This window comes from Xiphias gladius, chromosome 24 (genome assembly GCF_016859285.1).
Source record: "Xiphias gladius isolate SHS-SW01 ecotype Sanya breed wild chromosome 24, ASM1685928v1, whole genome shotgun sequence".
Lineage (NCBI taxonomy): Eukaryota > Metazoa > Chordata > Actinopteri > Istiophoriformes > Xiphiidae > Xiphias > Xiphias gladius.
Genome location: NC_053423.1, coordinates 4,914,895 through 4,935,632, shown reverse-complemented (window position 1 = coordinate 4,935,632; position 20,738 = coordinate 4,914,895). Strand labels below are relative to the sequence as shown.

The 20,738-nt window shown below is 38.7% G+C and overlaps 1 protein-coding gene across 4 annotated transcripts in view; it reads right to left on the bottom strand.

Moving 5' to 3' along the window:
• Positions 1–662: 662 nt before the first annotated feature.
• LOC120786824 overlaps positions 663–20,738 on the bottom strand; it is a 33,242-nt gene continuing 13,166 nt past the window's right edge. For 3 of the 4 annotated variants that reach the window (XM_040122519.1, XM_040122521.1, XM_040122522.1), the window contains 12 exons: positions 20,083–20,146; positions 19,289–19,492; positions 18,944–19,089; positions 16,720–16,838; positions 12,786–12,907; positions 12,548–12,645; positions 8,403–8,539; positions 7,763–7,887; positions 7,160–7,305; positions 5,553–5,655; positions 4,802–4,938; positions 663–1,600 (listed from right to left, as the gene is read on the bottom strand). In XM_040122519.1, the coding sequence (XP_039978453.1) occupies positions 1,474–1,600; positions 4,802–4,938; positions 5,553–5,655; positions 7,160–7,305; positions 7,763–7,887; positions 8,403–8,539; positions 12,548–12,645; positions 12,786–12,907; positions 16,720–16,838; positions 18,944–19,089; positions 19,289–19,492; positions 20,083–20,146 (1,528 nt within the window). In that variant the 3' untranslated portion in view covers positions 663–1,473. Of the gene's footprint in view, positions 1,601–4,413; positions 4,571–4,801; positions 4,939–5,552; positions 5,656–7,159; positions 7,306–7,762; positions 7,888–8,402; positions 8,540–12,547; positions 12,646–12,785; positions 12,908–16,719; positions 16,839–18,943; positions 19,090–19,288; positions 19,493–20,082; positions 20,147–20,738 lie in introns of those variants that run through there. The other variant, XM_040122520.1, reaches the window with a different exon arrangement.

Below are 20,738 nucleotides of genomic sequence, written 5' to 3'. Positions count from 1 at the left end.
CTGTCAGACTTGTTAAATCTAGGACTACCTTTTATGAGCAGGGGGATGAAGCCAGTAAGTGTACTTTTACACCAGTTAAGACAGATATCATCACCTCATTAAATGAGCTTGAAAAATTGCACACCTCTTTATACTCCTCCGTAGTGGACTGTAGGCATTTCATGTTTTGTCGATCACGTAGGTCAAACAACCATTGCAGAAATTAATATTGCTGCTAGGTCGCTCCTGCCTGCAAGTGCACTGGGCCACATGGCTACTCCGTCAATCTTTATAAAACGTTTATTCACAAATTGCCACCTTTGTTGATTGATATACTGTACATAAAGAACCCTTTGAAGCCTAGGACGCCTCCCCATGCCTTGTGGGTCACACACTTGTAACGGTATTAAACTGGACAAATCTAAAAGCACCTTAAGGGGCTTCTGGAGTAATGTTGGCAATACAGGACACAAACACAGAAGAACTGCTCATTCTTCTGTGTTTGTGTGTGTTAGTGAGAGAGAAAGAGAGAGCGAGAGAGCCTGCCAACGAGGTTATCCAGGTTATCGTAGTGTGTGAAATTGCACTGGGAGTACACCCCTACACATACAAGTTGCCAAACTTTGTCTTTTTGAAAAACAAAAGTCAATTGAAAATAATAAAGCTGCTCTTTTCCATCTGCTTTTATTCGTGAATAAAATTGTAACTTAACAGTTAACAGAATTTTGCAAATGCTTATGCATAAGCAACGGTGAAGCCCCCTATATTTACACCCAGACTTTTAATTCAGCAAAATTGAGTAGATGACATCTTAAAAAATTAACTATTAAACTAAAAAGTAGAGATCAACTTCACAAAAATTTTTATTCCAAAGAAAAATTTAAAAATTGTCCACCCAGGTCTCAAGGCCAAAAAACACAAGCAAAACAAATATCAGACTTTCATTGGACTGATTCAATACCCTCACCCAAGAATAGCTGTCAAAATTCTTGCTAAAAAACAGAATTTACATTGTGATTCTCTAATTGTAAACTCCTGAAAACAATCCCCCTATGAGTTGGGAATCAGAACATCAGGACACCGTGGGCTAGGCAAATATGTGTTTGAGACATTCATTATTCAAAGGAATCGGATGTCATGGTAGGGCTTCCAGCCGTGAATGTGTTCATAATGGGTGTACAGTGCCTACCAGTTTAGCAAATTTGTCAAACTGATGTGAGTATTCAGATAAAATAAAAGAACATGAATAGAGAGACGTTAGTAGCCAAACGAGTTTGTCACAATGTCATCATTCTTGTAAAGTAACTCAAAGTATAATAATAAAGTATTTGTAAAATAAGCAAAGGATTATATTTAAATTTCTCAATTATATAATGTGACAAATGAATAACAAGAACTTGCATTAGCTGACTTTGCCCCCATTGTTTCCATTATTCCCCCTGACATACTTGATGTACATGATGTATGTGGCACAGTTGTAGCTCTAACTGTGTGTTACAAACTGGTTTCCTGAATTTGATGACAACGATAATCCGTCACCATTTTCTTCATGTCACGGTCTGGTTTAAGATCCGTTCTTCTGAGCATGGTCTTTTGGCCGGCCAGAGGATCATACTTCCATCTGTAAAAGAGAGGTCAGTCACTGAAAATACAAGAGGGTGGAACATTTGAACCGTGCTGGCCTTCTTTTTTAAGATGATGAAATTTTGGCCTCCCTTATTTGTAAGGACAGTTTTGACTAATCATGGTCATAACCTATGCTTAACATGTGTAACATGCTATATTCTTCCAACCTGACCACACAAAGAAGGAAAAATCACATTAAAAGATTTATACTTAAAGTTGCAAAGTAAGAGGAGTTGCTCGTTCTGAAATGATTTACCCTAAATAATTAAATTCCCATTTCAAATATTTCTCTTAATGCCCTGTATGTTCCTCAGTATCTCCTTGATAATTTAATGATGCTATATGTTTCTGCTACGACCAAACGTTTTAATTATTTCAATTTGGTTTCTCAGAATGATCTGTTTTTTCCACCAGTTTGGTACGGTAGATGGATCTCAACACGACAATAACCATGAGTGCAATTATATTACAATTAAAACTAAAGGACATGTGGGCCAGCGGGTCAATCCACACAATGAGCACCGTTTCTGGTCAGGTGATCGTGAATGTAAACAAATTAATACTAGCGTCTGGGAGTCTGCAGCCACTGATATGGTAAACATTTGAAATGGAAGCCTACGTTTTGTGTCACTACTAGGAGGAAAAATCAAGTCAACCACACTTTATACCTTGCCCAGTGGCCCCTGGCCCTGACAGGTTTGAGATAGAATTCTATATGTCCCACTTCAACAGCACCTATACTGCTTTTGATAAATAATTACCCAGGAAATGGAATCTTCCCAGGCCAAATATATGAGACACATATTTATCTTATTAAGAAAGACAGGGGCGAAACTAACACAGCGTCTTAAGGGGCCTTTAAGTGTAATAAATAAACATTGAAAAAAATAATTGCTAACCTTTTAGAAGGGCAATCGAGTAAACTCATTGTTGCCCTCCTTTAATGTAAGGAATTCTGGTATTGGAGGCTGATATCTCTGCAGATGTGCTGCAAGCATTTGATCCAAGTGAGAGGAAATTTGTGTTTGTCCTTGAATGTGGCTTAGGTGAAAAGCTTTGGGCCTTGCTCAAACTGCTTGCCTGCCCCAGATTTTCTGTGTTGACTAATCATGAGAAATCAGTACCATTGTTACTACACTGTAGTGATTTTCTATCAGGTGGAACAGTTAGCTGTAACCACTGGAAATTAGTTTGGCACTACTGCCTTGTTGGCTGTATGGAAATGATGTGTACGGACACACTACTTGACATCACTGATATCAGGACCTCTTGTCAGTTTGATAAGAAAATCTGGTTCGCTATCAGGTTTTGCTACTAATTGTGAAACATTCTCCTCGTGCTTTTTTCGGATGACCTGGATCCAGATTTTCTCAACACCATGCCTTTTAAAATCTGAGCAGATTACTTTGTTGATCTCAAAATCAATAATTCCCCAAGTACATCTTAAATTATGTTGTGAAACGAGTAATACAGAGAATGAAGTGAAGGATAACCCCCGTATCACCCCCCGCATGGATTGTTTTTCTTCACTTTTACCAGAATGCGCGCTCAACTTCTTCTTTTTCTGAATAGGAGACAGTGTGTGTGTTTGTGACACTAACAATGCCCAAATGTGTGATGAGGAGTGGGGATCACTCTTCTTGGCCAGCTGTAAGATATCTGAATTCAGTAACTGAAGCAATCTCATTGGTGTGGCTGGGTGCTTTGTTTTCTATACACACATTGGTAGACAGAGACAGACCTACTGACATGTCGCGGACAGAAGCAGCGTACCATCAATGAGGGAGCCGGTCCAGATTAAGGTCTGGCAGGAGCAACCCAATGTAGAAACAGAACTAAATCTTGGTGTTTAAGAACTGCAGGCTTGACTTTGAATATCTTTAAACTGGCCTTTAATGAAAGGATGGCCTTTAAATACTGAGATGTTGACCTGTGGGTGACTGAATCAGGATTGTGCTATAGTCTGATTATCTCTGGTGGTGGAATAAATCCCATGAGAGGGGTTGGCCTACTTGGCGGGAACAACAGGAGATTCTCCTACAGACTGAGGCCGGCCTAGAAGTGATGTAAGCATCCCCTGGACCCCTGAGCCCAAGCCTGAACGTCAGCCTCTGTCCCCTGTATATTTGTTTCTTAACAAAAGAGTACATTGTCACCGAGATCTGTCTTCACAGTCGGTGTGGTGGTTTCCCATCTGGTCACTCATAGGACCTCCGGATACAGCAGCTTCTGTGCAACAGTTACAAATCTCGGAGATCATATTTAGAAGGTGGAACTTCCCATGTTTTTATTTATTTATTTATATCTATTTCAGAATGTACCCTTTTAGTTCACATCTGCATTCTTCAAAGCTCTCAACTCTTACACACTGTAACCATGCTCTTCATTGGAGCATACCAATTCCACTGCATTTTCAGTGTACAGTGTACCACTACAGTGCACAGTATATACACTCACTGAGCACGTGTACACCTGTACACCTGCTTATTCATGTAGGTATACAGCCAATCGTGCGGCAGCAGTGCAGTGCAAAGTCATGCAGATACAGGTCAGGAGCGTCAGTTAATGGTCACATCAAACATCAGAATGGGAAGAAAATTATACAGCATTTTTATGACCAATTGTCTCAGGTTCCTACCTCCAAGCAGATCAAAGGCTGTGACTTTTTTCACACAGACCACCTCCTACAGACATTTTATGGATGCAATCACTGATAAGATGAGATGTGAGGAAGGGGTACAATCAAAGCATTTTCTATTATTTTTATTTTCTATTTTATTTTATTAGACTTTGGCTCATACAGTTCAAGATTTGGCATTGCATTCATTTTTCAAAGGAAGAAATAGATGTACCCAGCCACTTCAGTTGATGTCTTCTGTAAAAGCTGGGGTTGGGATCTTGTTATAATGGATTGCTTGTTACGGTCCTCTAAACTACCGTGTGAACACCATCCAGTTTGGTATAGCTAAAAAAAGGGTTATTTTAAGTGAGTGGAAACCAGCCTATCCTCTTTGCTTTGGGAAGTGGCTCAATCACACAGCTTCTTATCTTTATTTACTAGGGAGTAAGTACTCTTCATCTAGTTTATATTTGTAAAGGTCTAGAGACTCTTTAATGACCAAATAAGAAAACAAGGTGATTGAGCCTCAAGTTCATACAAAACCTCCTTAGCAGAGGCATTAATAAATTGACTTACGTTCTGAGGTGTTTTTCAATGGCTTTCCGTTCATACACTGTTCCATGTCGTGTTTTCACAGGATCAACGAACACCTTCTGGGTGAGGGGGCAGATGAGATGCTTGGGTATAAAGCGATGCTCTTGATCCACCAATTTCTTTCACATGAGAAGTAAAGAGTAAATATTAACATGTCATAATTCTGTAAATGTGTAAAATGTGATACATTATATGCGCATTGTAACTGCGATCTAGTCGCAATGTCCTACAACGTCGAGCTGAGGACCATTGTTCCATCTCTCTCTCCCTTGTTTCCTGTCATCTCTCTCTTGGCACTATCTAATAAAGGCATACAATGCCCAAAATACAATTAAACAAATAAAGCACACGCGAGTGAACCACCAAACTCCTGGTTTAAAAACCAGATCTTTAGACATTCTAACTTAGTATGTCATAATTATGAGATAGTAACTCTTAACTGCAACTTAATATCTTATAATCATAAAATTGTATCTAAGTGTTATAATCGATTATATCATAGTTAAGAGATGGTGGATCTTCATAATGAAACTCAAGATCTAAATTGAATCTTGAGTGTTAGTTATTTATAACTTCAGTTGCTTGCAAATACATTTCTGAATGCTACAGGATAAACCTAGTTTGATTCAGCAAGCGGTTCAAAAGGATTTGATGGGTGGATTGGATACTGGATTTGTATTTGCAGTTTTTCCTCTACCCTATAGAACTTTTCAAAACACTATAGCTCATTTACCTTCTCCATATCAACCAGTGATTGCCCAGCAGTTTCTTCAGTATGTTTTTTGGCCTCTTGTTCATACATCTCATGGCTGGTCAGGAATTCCTCAGCCAGAATGCTTCCACAAAAAACACATATATTTTACTCAAATGCTCCATTAACTTAACAAAAAATGAATATGTTGTTTGCACAAACATGCGTTTGTAAAGTTCCCTTCATATAGTATGACTATATTTATGAAATTTATACGGTACATGCAGGTCATCTGCAAAATACCTGTTATCAGATTCCACTTGTATTTTGCCCCTATATTTCAAAAGCTGGCAATGCCAGGGCACCAAAAGTTATGGCCTCTAATTTTATGACAACGTGGTTTAGTGTTGTATGATGTACTGTATGTGCTATGTGTTGATGGAAAGATTAGCGAGTGTGTTTGAACAAAGCAATTAACAAGACCCTGAAAAGATATTTGACAAAACTTTTTTTGAAACATGTAACATTTCAGATAACCGCTGAGATTCATCAGCCTCCAGACAAATAATTGTTTACCTACAGCTGCTGACAGAGAGATACAGTAAGGGGAAGCACTCACTCCATAAGCTTAAAATAAACAAAAGTGTCTCTAACACCATTAAACAAGTATTTCATTTTTGAAGTGACTTATTTAAACCTTTTCCATTTTAACGAATCATTTAACATAAATGTGATTTTGTTACTAATAATGCTTATTTTTTACATTTTTACTGTCATTTTACTCTTATTCTGTAGGATGGTGTGAAACTTGCAAAAAGTTGATAATGTCAAGGTCTGTAGCCATAGTATCCCTACAGGGGCTTAAAATATCTGGTAGGTTTAGTGACTTTACTGGGCTCTTAAGTGGACTTTACAGTATACTTTAATGTAATTTCCATTACAAGATTTTTAAATATTATAGAAATATAACAGAACCGTAAAGTCTAAGACCACTTTCCCATTCTCTGACTTTTGGACCCCATTATATGTACAGTAGACTTTGTGACTTTATCCAGCTTTCCCTGGATAAGTGTTGATTTATATATACCATATAGTGACTTAATCTATGTTCTGTTGTAACTACTCAGCAGTGTGTTTATGACATTTTCTTCATATTACACAGGGACTATCTGTGTGTCCTATCCAGAGGCTCTCTTGATAAGAGTGAAAGAGTAGGCAGGATAATCATAATACACCCAAATCAGGTTGGACACAAATTGTCCCGACATTGACAGCTGTTTATGCCATTTTACTGCCATAAAAATAGAGGCCTGTATCTGTCTCCTATAGAAATTACATTCCTGTACAACTAAATTGCAACAGCAATATATGTTTTATGGGAATATGTTTTGTGCCTAATGGTCTGGTTAGTTATTAGAAAAATATTAAATGTTCTGCAAAAAAGCACGACCATTAAACAACGTTTATGTGATGCAGCAGGTGCAGCAGTCCCTGACAATGTTTTAATTTAATTTAATTTAATTTAATTCAATATATCAAGTATGGTCTGTCTATGCCCACATAGTCTTGAGATGAAGCCAAATCAGCCTATATAGATAAAATCATTGATGCCTTGGTGTACCATGGGTGTTTAGGGGCTGTAATCTTACCTGTCCAATGGATCTTGAGGCTCAGGGGCGATCAGCAGTCCAAACACAGCATTGAGGATATCTCTCATGGTGATTTGGGAATAGTAGTTCCGGTCAAATATGTTGTGGCAGATGCGCCCCACACTGTTAATATTGCAGTGGTAAATCTTTTTTGTGTTAAGAAAATGATACAGTACGATTAAAGTACATACATTATTTACAAGTATTGTAATTGTCAGGTTATATTACTTTGTTAGAGATTACACAGTGCTTTTGGAAACACTTGCATGGAATCACTCTTAATGAGCCTCATTAACAACTGTTTTAATAAAAAATGAATGAGAAGATTATAAAAGCTCTACATTTGATTCTCCTATGTAAGGGCAGACGTTTGGGGATACTGTATGTATATACTATTTGAACATGCCTATGCATGTAAGGGTAGTCCAGAGCAAAAGTTAATTTTGTACCTATCTACAAACAATTTTAAATAGGAAAATACAGAACAATCCCAATAACGTTATTAATTTGTGCATATACACCAGTCAAGATTAAACCTGTGCCTATGTATGTTTCATGAATGAGGCCCAATCTTTGCAACTCCCCATTTGTTTGACAGGATACGCGAGTGACAAAGCGAACAGTTGGAGGCTTCACCGGGTAGTCAGGACCAAACTGGCAAAAAAGTTCAAAGACTCCTTTCTCATAGGGTGTGTCAGGAGGGCCCTCCATGAGAATCTTCCAGAATGCTGAAAGTATAAAATTAGACACAAAAGTTGACTCCTTCATTCTTAAATTTGCTCTTTATCCAGTATTGCTTCAAACGAAATGTGAGTTGATATATTTGAGAAGGCTGTACACATCTTGAACTTAAAAAATATTAACACAAAATTTTTATGCATTATGTTTAGAAAAAGTACGAGAGCCAAATAAGTAAAGTGTGGTAGCCTTTACATAGTGCATATATATATATGTATATATATATATATATATATATATATATATATATATATGTATATATATATATATATATATATATATATTTCCAGTACATTTTAACATTATTACAAACAGTCTTCAGTTTACACTCGGCTTCTCTATCAGATGACACATGGAGAAGGAAGTCTCATCCTTAAAGAAAGAATCAGCTGTGCAACCTACTTTTATTGTTTTCATAAATAATTGGAATAAAAAGACAATTAAAATCTAAGTTAAAAAAAAACGTGTTTGGAAAAAACAGTTTTCAAGAATACATGCCACTTACTGAAGTCAGATTCAGATGGAAAGATATTAAAGTAGGGATGTGGGTTACAATGCAGGCTCTTCAGCTCTTCCAGGATACGTCTGTCCTTTTCCATGAAACGCCCATCTTTGTCATTCCGGATCCTCTCTTTCAGAGCACTAGTTTGAAAGATTAATGCTTAAGAATGAATACAAATCTTTTAATAGTTTAGATTATAGACTACTAAGTGTGATGTATGTTTACTTAGAGCAAGAAAAAAATAATCTGGAATTACAGTTATTACAATTTTCTCTTTAGGATGGACTTTCAATCACTGAGCACTTTATTAAGAACACCATACTAATACTAAGTATTGTAGTATTGAAATGGGTTGCAGAGGTGTCAAAAGCCAGTTTCTCAATTGAACACTCAAGCTCCTTGGAATATCGGAGTTGCAAAGCAGAGGAGCCGTAAAGAATGTCCTTGTAGATGGCTTTTATTGGCCTGCTGCGCACAGGGAGACAGAATGGCACCAGTTTGACGAGGATGTAGATGCAGCCCTTGAAGAAACATCAAGAGGGGAAGCTGATCAAATGCTTCAGACAATATGGAACCTAATTGTCAGTATAGAAAAGCTACCAGAAATGCCTCCAAGCAAAACAGACAAGAAGTCAGATCCGCCAGCTTAGTAATGAACTAAGATCTTTGAAATCCCAGTATAAGAAGGCAAAGGAGGAAGAGACAAAACCCTGTACAGAGCAGGCTCATCATGAATCAGCATTTTGAATTACACAACAGAATGGGCAACAAGAGGGCCCAAAAGCGCAGTGCCTTCATAGCACATCCATTTGGATTTACTAAAGAAAGGCTTGGGCAAAAACGAAGTGGAAACCCTGCATGCTCCAAGGAGGACAATAACCACTTCAATTACACCTACAGCAACAGCAGGAGGGAAGAAGACCTGGGTCAGTGACAGACACTGATAACACCACCACCCAATTTAACAGCAAAAAGCCCACCCTGAAAGAAGAAAAAAGAATTGATCGGACCAGTCCAAACCAGTTTAGTCCCAGGCCCAAGTGGGATGCCTTACAAGGTGTACAAGCATTGCCCAAGGTTTTGAATTACTACGGAGGCTTTTCAGGGTGATTTGGTTAAGGGGGAAGGTTGCCAAGCAGTGGAGCTATGCAAAGGGAGTCTGGATTCTGAAGAAGTAAAATGCAAATGACATCATGCAGTTCAGAACCATCTCAGTCCTTAGCGTGGAACGCAAAATCTTCTTCAAGAATCTTGCACGCCTGGCTCTGGAAGAATGCTTATATTGACACAGCAGTGCAGAAGGGCACAGTCCCTAAGGTGCCAGGCTGAATTGAGCACACAGGAGTGGTTACTCAGTTGATCCGTGAGGCAAGAGAGAGCATAAGAGACCTGGCAGTGGTTTGGCTGTACCTTGCTAATGCCCATGGATCCATTCTGCATAAGCTGGTGGAGACAGCAATGATAAAACACCATATTACAGGGAGAATCAAAGACCTCATCCTGGACTATTACAACAGTTTCAGTCTGAGAGTCCCCTCCGGAACAATGACATGTGCATGGCACCATCTAGAGAAATGAATCATAACTGGCTGCACAATTTCAGTGTCCTTATTTGCCTTGGCTATGAAAATGCTTATGCATACCAAGACTACTCTTGCTGCTGCTGATCTATGAAGTCCCATTGACCACAAAGTTTTGAGAGAAACATCAGGCAGTTTGTATGCAGGTGGCGCTGCCTGCCCAAGAGCCTTAGCAGCGTAGCCCAGAATGGGTGCACTGACAAGCTTCAGCTTCCTTTCACCAGCCTGGCACGTGAATTTAAGGTCACTCATAACAGAGAGCCGATGCCTTACAGAGACTCCACTAACATCAAAGTCTCATCAGCTGGCTTCAAAGTAGCAACAGGAAGGAAGTGGCAGGCACAAGAAACAGTGGACCAGGAGGAGGCACAACTGCGGCACAACATCCTGGCAGCTGGATGAGCCAGGCAAGGCAACCATTGAACTTCCCGTTATGATAAGACCCAAGGGAAAGAGAGGCGTAGGGTGATCCAAGAGGAGATCCACGCAGAACCTGAGGATTAATGCTGTAGTATAGCCTTACTCAAAGGTTGTAAAGCAGATTTTACTCCAATTTTAGACTTAATGGTTTTAGAACTCTTAGACCCTTTCCTGAATAACATACTTGGGATGATAATTTTTAATCAAATGTTACATTATTTTAGTAGAATCGGACTACTAACAAAAGCGCAGCATGCTTATAGACAAGGGCATTCTACTAGCACTCTGCATTACTACACATGACCGATCAATGGTTAACATACAGTGGGAGACCACTTTCCCATTCAAGAAAATGGGAAAGTAGCTCTCGCATGGATGAAGAGTTACCTCTCTGGCAGACCACAGCAAGTATTTTTCAATGGCAGTTTTTCTGACAGCATATGCTGATGACTCAATTCTGTTCTGTGCGTCACCATCTTTAGAGGAGCTGAGAGAGAATCTATATGTTGCGTTGCATAGCATTACTAAAGGGGTGAAAATGAAAGTTAGTACTAAACATTGCCGAAACTAAATGTATTATATTGGGTAGTAGGATTGTTCTTGCTAACTCTACTGCACTCAATTTGTCTATAGATGGGACATCAGTTGAGCAGGTCACTAAAACCAAATTACTGGGTGTCAAATTAAATAATTAATTTTTTTAGTCTGATCAGATTGCTCACATTGTTTCCACGATGGGAAAGGGTATTTCAATTTTAAGGAAATGTTCTGCATATTTTCCATCTTCTGTTATGATTGATGTTGTTCGGTCACTTGTTTTGTCACACCTGGAGTTCTGCACAGTTATTTGGTCAGATGTTGATGAGAAACAAGTAAAAAAAAAGGGGGCGTGGCCAAACTGGGAACATGTGACTGCCCACAAGATCATCTGGACAGTGCTCTGGAAGTCAACCCCAGCTCAGGGCTCCCAGTAGTCCCCTTGCAACAGCATACGGCTAGCAGTTGAAAGTTGACCTAGTGAGACAGTTGAAGTTCCCATCACAATAACCACACTTAGGTCAGCTCTTGTGTTAAGATCTGAGGCAACAAAACAAGTGGTTCTGCTGGAACTTACTGTCCCCTGGGGTGACTGGATAGTGCACCACCTCGGTCTATTGTAGAACCAGAGGTAGGGCCTCCATTTACTCTTGCAACAGCCTCAATTATTTGTGACGAAACATTCCTTGGAGATTCTGTTGACATGATTGCATCACATCATTTCTGCATATTTTTCAGAAGTGAAATTGTAGATAAATACTATAATATGACTGGTACAAGCCCAAGTCATAACAGAACCACCACCATGCTTGAAAGATTCTGGGAATCTCCCGTTCTACCGTTCTCCCGCCATTAGAAGATGAGGAAATTGTGGCCACAAACTTTGACCCTACCATCTGTGTGCAGAAATCGAGATTCATCAGACCAGTTTACATTTTTCCAGTCTTTAACTGTCCAGTTTCGGTGAGCCTGTTCTATGCTCACAGGAGTGGAACACAACACTGATTCTGCTCATCCTCTTCAAGGTTCAATGAGTTGTGCATTATAAGATGTTTGCCTGCTCACCACAGTTATAAAGAGTGGTTAAGTGAGTTACCGTAGCCTCTGTGTCAGCACTAACCAGTCGGGCCATTCTCATCACAAGGTGTTTACATTCACAGAACTGTGAATTCAAAGTTCACAGTTCTGTGAATGTAAACAGTTGTCTTATATGTTACATTCACAGAACTGGGGGAGGTTTCAGCAGTTTCAGAAATACTCCAACCAGTCTGTCTAGTACCAACAATCATGCCATGGTCAAAGTGAGTGAGATGACATTTTTTCCCCATTCTGATGCTTGATGTGAACATTAACTTAAGCTCTTAACCTGTATGTATTTTATGCAGTGCAATTATGCCACATGATTAGTTGAGTGAATAATTGCATGAATAAGCAGGTGTATAGGTGTTCCTGATTGTAAATTACACAAAGCATCTCTGTTTGACCTTTGTTCTCACAACCTCTGTGCTTGACAAATCATATTAAAGCATAATCAGGTCCAACAAAGTAATCCTCAAAGTAAGCTGGAGCATATTGCAACTAGCTATGAAAGAAGCCTATTTTTTCACTTACTTCTCTGTCACTGTCACTTTACTTTTCATCTGGGTCGGTAAGGTAGCCTCTGGAAATTCATCGTATCCATGAATAGCAAAGAACCCTTTTAAAAGACTCTGAAAAAATAACAAATGGACATAAACCAGCACATCATTGTAATGTCTAAAGCCTATTGTTTTAAATTGATTAGACTACAATGTAGTCTAATTTTCAGAGTACCTCAAACAGAATTGTGGACAATAATCAGTGTACTAACTTCAGTGACTAAGGATGGGTCAGTTATTTTTTTGGGTTTCCTCATCTCCAAAGAAAGAACAGTCTCGATCTCAAAAAGCTTGAGACCATTTTTGCTTGTCTCTGGTTTGAAAGAGCAACCCCCTAAAAGCAAAACAGATTAAAAAAAGAGGAGTTAATTATCCACAAACTGTCTATACATTATATTATGCTAATGATGTGTTCCAGGATCTGATCAGAAATAGTTATAGTTACCTAGGTTTTAAATGTAGTTTTAGTTTTCTCTGTAAATTTTTTCCTCTTCACATTCTGACTTGTGACTGATCACTTTTGCTCTTCCACATTTTATTTTTAATCATCCGTCTCAGTGTCACCTTTTGTTAGCTTCTATGATTACAGTGCAGACAGCTGGTATTTGGAAAGGTTACAAATTCTTTGTTCTTCAGGCTCTGTGCTTCAGCACATTCAATTTGAAATAAAATAATGGATACTACATTAAAGTTCCAAGACTCGGCTTTAATCAGAGTAGGTTTACGTCAATATAGAAAGACCCGTGTTGGGGATATAACCCCTTAAACACAAAGTGTCCAAATTTTAGGGGTTCAAAAGTAATTGGTCGCCTGGTTACCGAATGTAAATGGACAGATACATATGAAGTCAGATGAAATCATCATATTTCATATGTTGTGGAAAACTCTTTGCAGTCAATGACTGCCTGAAATCTTTGACCCACAGACATTTCCCGAAACTTTGAATCTTCTCTGGTGATGCTCCCCCAGAGCTTCACTGCAGCCTTCTTCAGCTCTTGCTTGTTGTGGGGTCTCTCTGCCTTTAGTCTGGTCTTCACCAAGTGGAACGCTGCTCAGTCAGACTGTGATCAGGTGATTAACTTGGTCATTTGAGGATATTCCACCCCTTCACCCTGAAAAACTTTTTGCTTTGGCCATATGTTTAGGATCGTTGCCCTGCTGAATGCTGAAATGCTGCACAACGTAACCCTGTCTCCTAAAAATAATGTTTCTATACAATTTATCTGCAACAGCAAATATGTTTTGTATAAAATCTAACTGCGACTGGATTACATTTTCTATTAATGTAAAGAGGATATGTTGTTAATTTATGTATTTTGCAAGTAACAAATGCATTGATACTGAACAAATCAGTAATATGTTGTTTTTTGCCAACATATCCAATTTTCCTGTCCAATTCCAATTTGAGGGGACTACAGCATTATTAAATTGTTTTATGGTTATGTTTAGGCACTCACAGCACTCGGTTAAGGTTAGGGAAAGGTTGTGATCTGGTTTAATACAGAAAAAGTTCATGTGACTTCAGACACAATATGTCATTGCCCAATCATGATTGTTCCCTAACCTTAACCAAGGTGCCTTTGTTGCCTCCTCCTAACCACAGATGGGATCCTGGTTGCAAACCCCAGTCTCTGGTGTGAAAGTTGTTCACTTTGTACAGCCACCATCCACCTTGTGGTGACTCCGGTGCCGTTAATAAATGTATCGCTTCATTCACTCAAGAAATATGTTGCCTCTGAACATCCAGCCAGTCATTATGTTTCCTGTGAAACATATTTGCTATTGCAATGTAGTTTTATAGAAACGTAATTTCAAGGAGACAGGGTTGTCTGATGAGTTTTGATGCATTTGGCTGAATCTGAGCACAGAATGTCCCAGTATACCCCTGCATTCATCCTGTCACTTCCGTCAGCCGTAAAAGCATTAATTAATGCCAGTGTGCCAGTTCCATTGGCAGCCATACATGCCCAAGCCATAACAGAACCAACACCATGTTTGACAGATGATGATGGCTTTGGGTCATGACCTGTTCCTTTTTTTGTCACAATTACCTCTTTCCATTATTTTTATAGAGATTGATTTTTGTTTAATCAATCCATAGACCTTTGTTCCACAACTCTACCAAACTGTCCTCCCCTAAAAAGCAGCCCTATAGGTCATCTGTGTGAGCAGCTTATGATGACCCATAGTTACGTTTTTATTGTTAGTGTTAGTAATTACTATAGGAGCAATGGAGGAAGTGACATTGTATAAAGAGTGACAGAGTCCGTATAGGGAGCAGGTTGGGATGGATGAGTCAAGAAAACACAGGACTTGGACATGGGAGACCGCTGTTCATTTCCCGTTTGAAACCATGATCGTTGTAGAACCTTAACTGCGTGTTTATTATTATAACAATGACGATGATGGTCCTGTAACCTTAATGAAGGACTTATTTTAACCCAAACCACGATCTTCCCCTAAACATAACAAAACCATGATCACTCCATAAGCTTAACCACGTGGCCCACTTCGTCTGCCACCGTAGGGGCATTATTTCATGAGTCACTCCAATGGGTAGGGACAAAAAACCATATGGTCGTTCTGGTTGAGGGACTTGTTGACTCTACCAGTTTCTTTTTGTGTGTTTTTGTGAACTGCAGCCTAGTCTTTCTGTTTTTGAGGTTTACCAGGTGTTTGCATCTAGTATTGAATCCTCTGAGGTTATGGTCATGAAGTCTTCTCTTAATCGTTGACAAACAAACATGTATGCCTACATCCTTGAGAGCATTCTTGACTTACTGTGCAGTCATAAAGGGGATTTTCTTCACCATGCAAATGATTTTCTGCTAATCCACAAGACTTGTACTCCTCAGTCTACCAGGTGGTTTTTCATTTTCTAGTTTTCCTGTACACACCTGCTTTTTTAGAGTGTACCCAACTGTTGATTTTGGCAAACCAACTACCTTTGATATTTCTCATGTCATTACTCATCACATTGACAGACAACTCCACCTCAAACTAATTAAGTAATCTCTGAGCCCTGTGTGAATTTTTTTTGTGCATTAACTAATATTGAAACGAAATACAGCTACCCCAAAAAAAAACATTTTTGAACTTTTGAAACCTTACAATATGGGCGCTGTGTATTAAAAGATCTATATCTCAAAACCAGTTCTTTTTGTATTGATGTAAACTTACTCAAATTAAAGCTGAGACTTAGCATCTAATGTAGTATCCATTATTTTGTTTCAAATTGAAATTGTTGAGAAATTGTCCAAATACTTGTCTGGACTGTAAATAGGAATTGTTGCTGTGACTCTTTTGTGTGTGTTGATCTTTCAATTGCATTGTTTACTTTAAGTTCCCAAGAGCTAGAAGAATGACTTAATGTCGGAATTACATTTTATATATTTCCAACCTATGTTTGCTACATACTACATTCACCCTTTCTCTAAAACTTCAACCTTTATTGAGCTAAATTAAAAGTTTGCCATGTTTTCACCTTCGTAAAAATGCATTTTTCGATAATCCAGCAAGTTTTAAAATAGTATATCTTCAGAAGCAGGAGCATTTTCATACATAAAGAAACTCTGAGGAACACAGGAGTCCTTTATTTTATCTGACATTTTTGACATCAGCAAATTGAGAAGATACACGGTTTTCACTGGACAACAATGATTTGTAGTTTTGGTCATTATTTCTGGTGGTTTTTCTGTTCTTTTGGTTTACATCCTTTCTGATTTTGTCTCAGAATCACACTCATTCCCATTTCCTCATGATGCCCTAGTATAAATACAGGCCACTTTCCTCCTCCCTTTAGCCAGATTTTCCTTTGTTGTCTTAAGCCAAGTTTTACAGCCTTCTTGTTTTGCCAGTTTGCCTATTTTTAATAGTTTTGTTGTTCTTCAAAGTCTCCACCACTCCTGCTTTCATGCTGGCGAACGTAAGCGTGTTATTAGACCTGAATAAGGACTGGGCTGCCCTTATTTGCCACTGGCTCATGAATCTTCATTTAGGTCAACTTTCTGAGGGCTTTAGATTAACATTACATTAGCATGGTTTACTATGGAGTTTTATCAATATGGATCATAACGCTTACCCATGTCTTTTAAATCTTTTTGTATTTCAAAAAAAAAAATTGCTTTTGTGGATTTCATACTGTACCTGTTGCAATGCTGATTCCATGGAGACAGTTGTTCTGCACTTTTCCAAGAAGAATCGAATCCAGAATGATGTTCGATTTTATCAGGCTGACTGCAACAGGCACTGGCTTGCTTGTGGATCTATGCACAGATATTCAGACACATTGTCAAAAAAACATTGCATAATACACTGTTGTTCTTCATATTAAAGAGCAACATTTCATCATTATAGCTGGTGACAAACTAAATATATCAGCTTCCTCAATGTTTTTCTTTGTTTAAAACCAGATGCTAGTTGTATAGTACGAGTTCAATAACCCATGTTTGTACTTCTATACTATACTAATGAGGGTGAGGACCCTCATTGACATAAGGCATTCCCTAGCCCCTTACCCTTACCTCAACCATGTCAACTAAATGCCTGACCCCAATCCTTACCCTAAACTGAACCTTGAAACCTCTCGGGCCCATCACCAAGAGTTGGCATGGGTCGGCAACGTGCATCACACACCCTCAGTTATGCACACTTTCACCTCCAAAAATTAATTTTCAAATAAAAACAAAATTTTTTTTGAACAATTATTGTTCTCCCCTTCAATGTGTAATGCAATGTGAAAAGTCACTGAGAGAATTTTTCCCCGACCACTGTTGATTGATGTGCCGTGCACGTCAACTGCAGAGATTCTGCAGTGAGACGTCACTTTCAGCCATAGCCGTAAGACATAGGGTTACTGAAGGGTGCTGAAGCAACTCTCACCCCCAGGTCGCTGAGGTTTATTATCCTTATTAACACCATCTTGATACACCCCTGTCACTTCTGGCTCATCACCCACAGTATCCTTTGTTTTGATTAATGGGAGCAGCACAAGATTTCCAGATGGTTTCCTTTAATATTTTTTTTTGTGTCCTATATTCATTTGTTTGTAGGCCTGTTGATTTATTCTGTCAGAAGGTTTGGACTGGATTCAGACAGCCTCTTTAGCATGAAAGTAAATTTAAAATTCAGCTTTCAACCAACAGCATCACTTACAACGTGTGGTTTTTGTTATTAGTGACGAGTCTGTGCTGTCAGTGTAGTCACCAAGATTTCTTATTAACTTTATCATTTTTACACTGTCATATTTTTCCAATGACATAATGTCATGTGGTGCAAGATGTGATTTATGTTGCAAGGGCATTATGAAGTCTTTTGTGTGTGTGTGGGCTGGGCATGGCATTGTGGTTCCCTTTTCTGCCAAACCACCTGCGCACCTCAATCTACTCACTTCTACATTCCACTCTTCGCCAGATTGTCCGCACACCTGTGTGGTATTACGCTTTGACCAACTCCTAGTATCCTTGCAAGTTTGATCTCATCTTGTGTTTTGAATTTCATTAACTTTTGTCTGCCTTTGCCTCAAGTTCAACTCTACCTCCCAGCTTGCTTACCAGCCCCGCCCAGCTCCAAGAGTTCCAAGAGCCAGTGCCCAGTCTGCCCAGCCTCTGCAGCCCACCCTGGCCCTTTTACCTACACAGCTTCCTGCTCCGCTCTCCTGCCACTCCAACCCCCACCCCAAACCACCCTCTCAAAGAACTTTCAATAAACTTTGAACTGTGAAATCCACTCTGTATCTGAGTACTACTTTTGGGTCCAAGAGTAAACTCAATCTTAACAGTTGTAGTTTTATTCACTAAGTTACAAATTATTTGCGTAAACGATTGTTATGCAAATAAATGATTGTGAATCTTGGATAAAGATCATAATGTGCAATGTGGTCTAACAAAATTTAAATGAAAAAAATTCATGAATCTATCCCTGAAGTCTGTCCAACAATATTGTTGAATTGAAATAGAAATATATGCAATATTCCTATTAATTCCCATTGTTTTATATTTTAGTATGAACTCTGGCTACAGAACTGCCAAAACTGTCCTCACTCCCAGGGTCTAAATCTCAAATTGATCCTTACAAAGACGCACACACACACACACACACACACACACACACACACACACACACACACACACACACACACACACACACACACACACACACACACACACACACACACACACACACACACACACACACACACTTACTCAGTCACTCACTCACTCACACACACCATATAAGTTGTTGTCCTGCTCTTTGGGGAAAGCATGAAGTGGGCATTTATTAATCAAACATCAGTTTGGGGAGCTGATTTGTGTATAATCTCATGTTAGCTATGGCATCATAGCTAACTAGCATAGCAAAGGAATTTTACCCGACATCATTTCCATCTGTGAGACACAGAATGCGAAGTCTACAGTCTGGAAACTTCCTCTTTACATTTTCCAGCTCAAGACTTCCATGTTGTAGTGCATCATACAGCCTGGTACTTCCAGTTGCCTCAAGAGTGTGCACGTGGTCCTGAAAAAGGGAGCAGCTGTATCTATTTAGATGTATTAGCCTATTGCATCGTGGCCCAAGAGCCCATGCTATATGCCACACAGAAAGAAAGGACATATCTTAACCTTCAGTTGGTATGTAAGACTCAGATTTACACTACAGGACTGAACAAAGACAGGTGTGATACACTTTGTTGTGTTGTGTGATGTACTGTATTTACCTTAAACTTTTCGAGCGTTTCTGTAAATGTGTGGAGCGTTTGCACTGTAGAGTTAAATGTCACAAGGCCAATGACATGATGGAAATCATAAGCCATACTCCGTGTTGCAAAGTTTTCAAAAAGCTCTTTTACAGCATGGATTTTCTGTATTTCCACACTTCCATAGCACTTCTCAGACATGGATGAGCTTGTATCTATCAGCACCTGATGAAATCAAAGTTTAGAAGCGATTGAGTTGTATTTTTCATTTCTTCAACCAAAAGTGAAACTCAGGTTGAAGCATTTGCTTCATAGTGACCTTGACTGAAGACTGTTTTTGTAATTTTGTGCCCTTACACTGCCCATACTGAGTTGTTTGCATGCATATAAAGAGCCTGCATCCCCATGCTGACTGCAGTTACAGTGTACTGACACACCCTTGAGTACAAACAAGATTGTCAGCTGCTGTTAAGTTACTTGTTAAGGTGTTAAGGTGAAACTTGTCATGAGAGCTATCTTCCCTCACTGTTTTCTGCCTGATTCAGACTTATGCAGCCGGATCGAAATAAAAGTTAATAATAACTATTTCCAAATACAAATGTTGAAACTTTTTGATTAAACACAATTGGATTTTTTGTTTTTATTGTTTGGTCATGCCACAAATAAATTAAAATAATGCTATTCCCACCCTTTTGGCAACATAATGTAAAATGAATGCAGGTATAGCAGTTCTCAACAGATTTATGCCATTGAGTACATCCAACAGCCCCCCCTCTCCTTTAGAAATAATTTAAGAAGTAAAGGATCAAAATTACCAGTATGGCTTCTTTTGGAGTCCTGGTTGTGACAAATGAAAGGTCACTCCTCAAGTCACCAGTTCTGCAGGAAAAGTGAAAATTACATGTTGCGTTAAGATGTTATGTATGTACAAGCAAATAAAATCACATTAGTTACGACATTCTAGTGACTTTTTATATTTTATAAAAGGGAATGCATCCACTTTGAATGAATATACATTGACATTCACAATATTACAGTCCCTTCAGAAAGTATTCAGAGGCCTTAAATCACAATTTATTCTATTATAGATTTAATTTTAAGGGGATAAAATTGGCATTTTTGCCCATCTATCTACACTCATTAATCTATAAGGACAAACTGAAAACATGTTTTTAGAAATTTCTGGGAATTTATTACAAATCAAAACGGAAATTTCTTATTTACAAAATAATCCAGACCCTTTATTCAGTACCTTGTAGACGCCCCTTTGGCAGAAATCACAGCTTTGAGTCTTCTTGGGTAAGTCTCTACAAACATGTTTTCACTTTGTCATTATGGGTTATTACGTGTAAACTGATATGCAAAATGGCAATTTTATCCATTTCAAATCAAATCTACAACACAATAGAATGTGCAAAAAGTACTTTTGGAAGCCACTGTAAAGTTGTGGATCTGAATGTATAAAACCAAA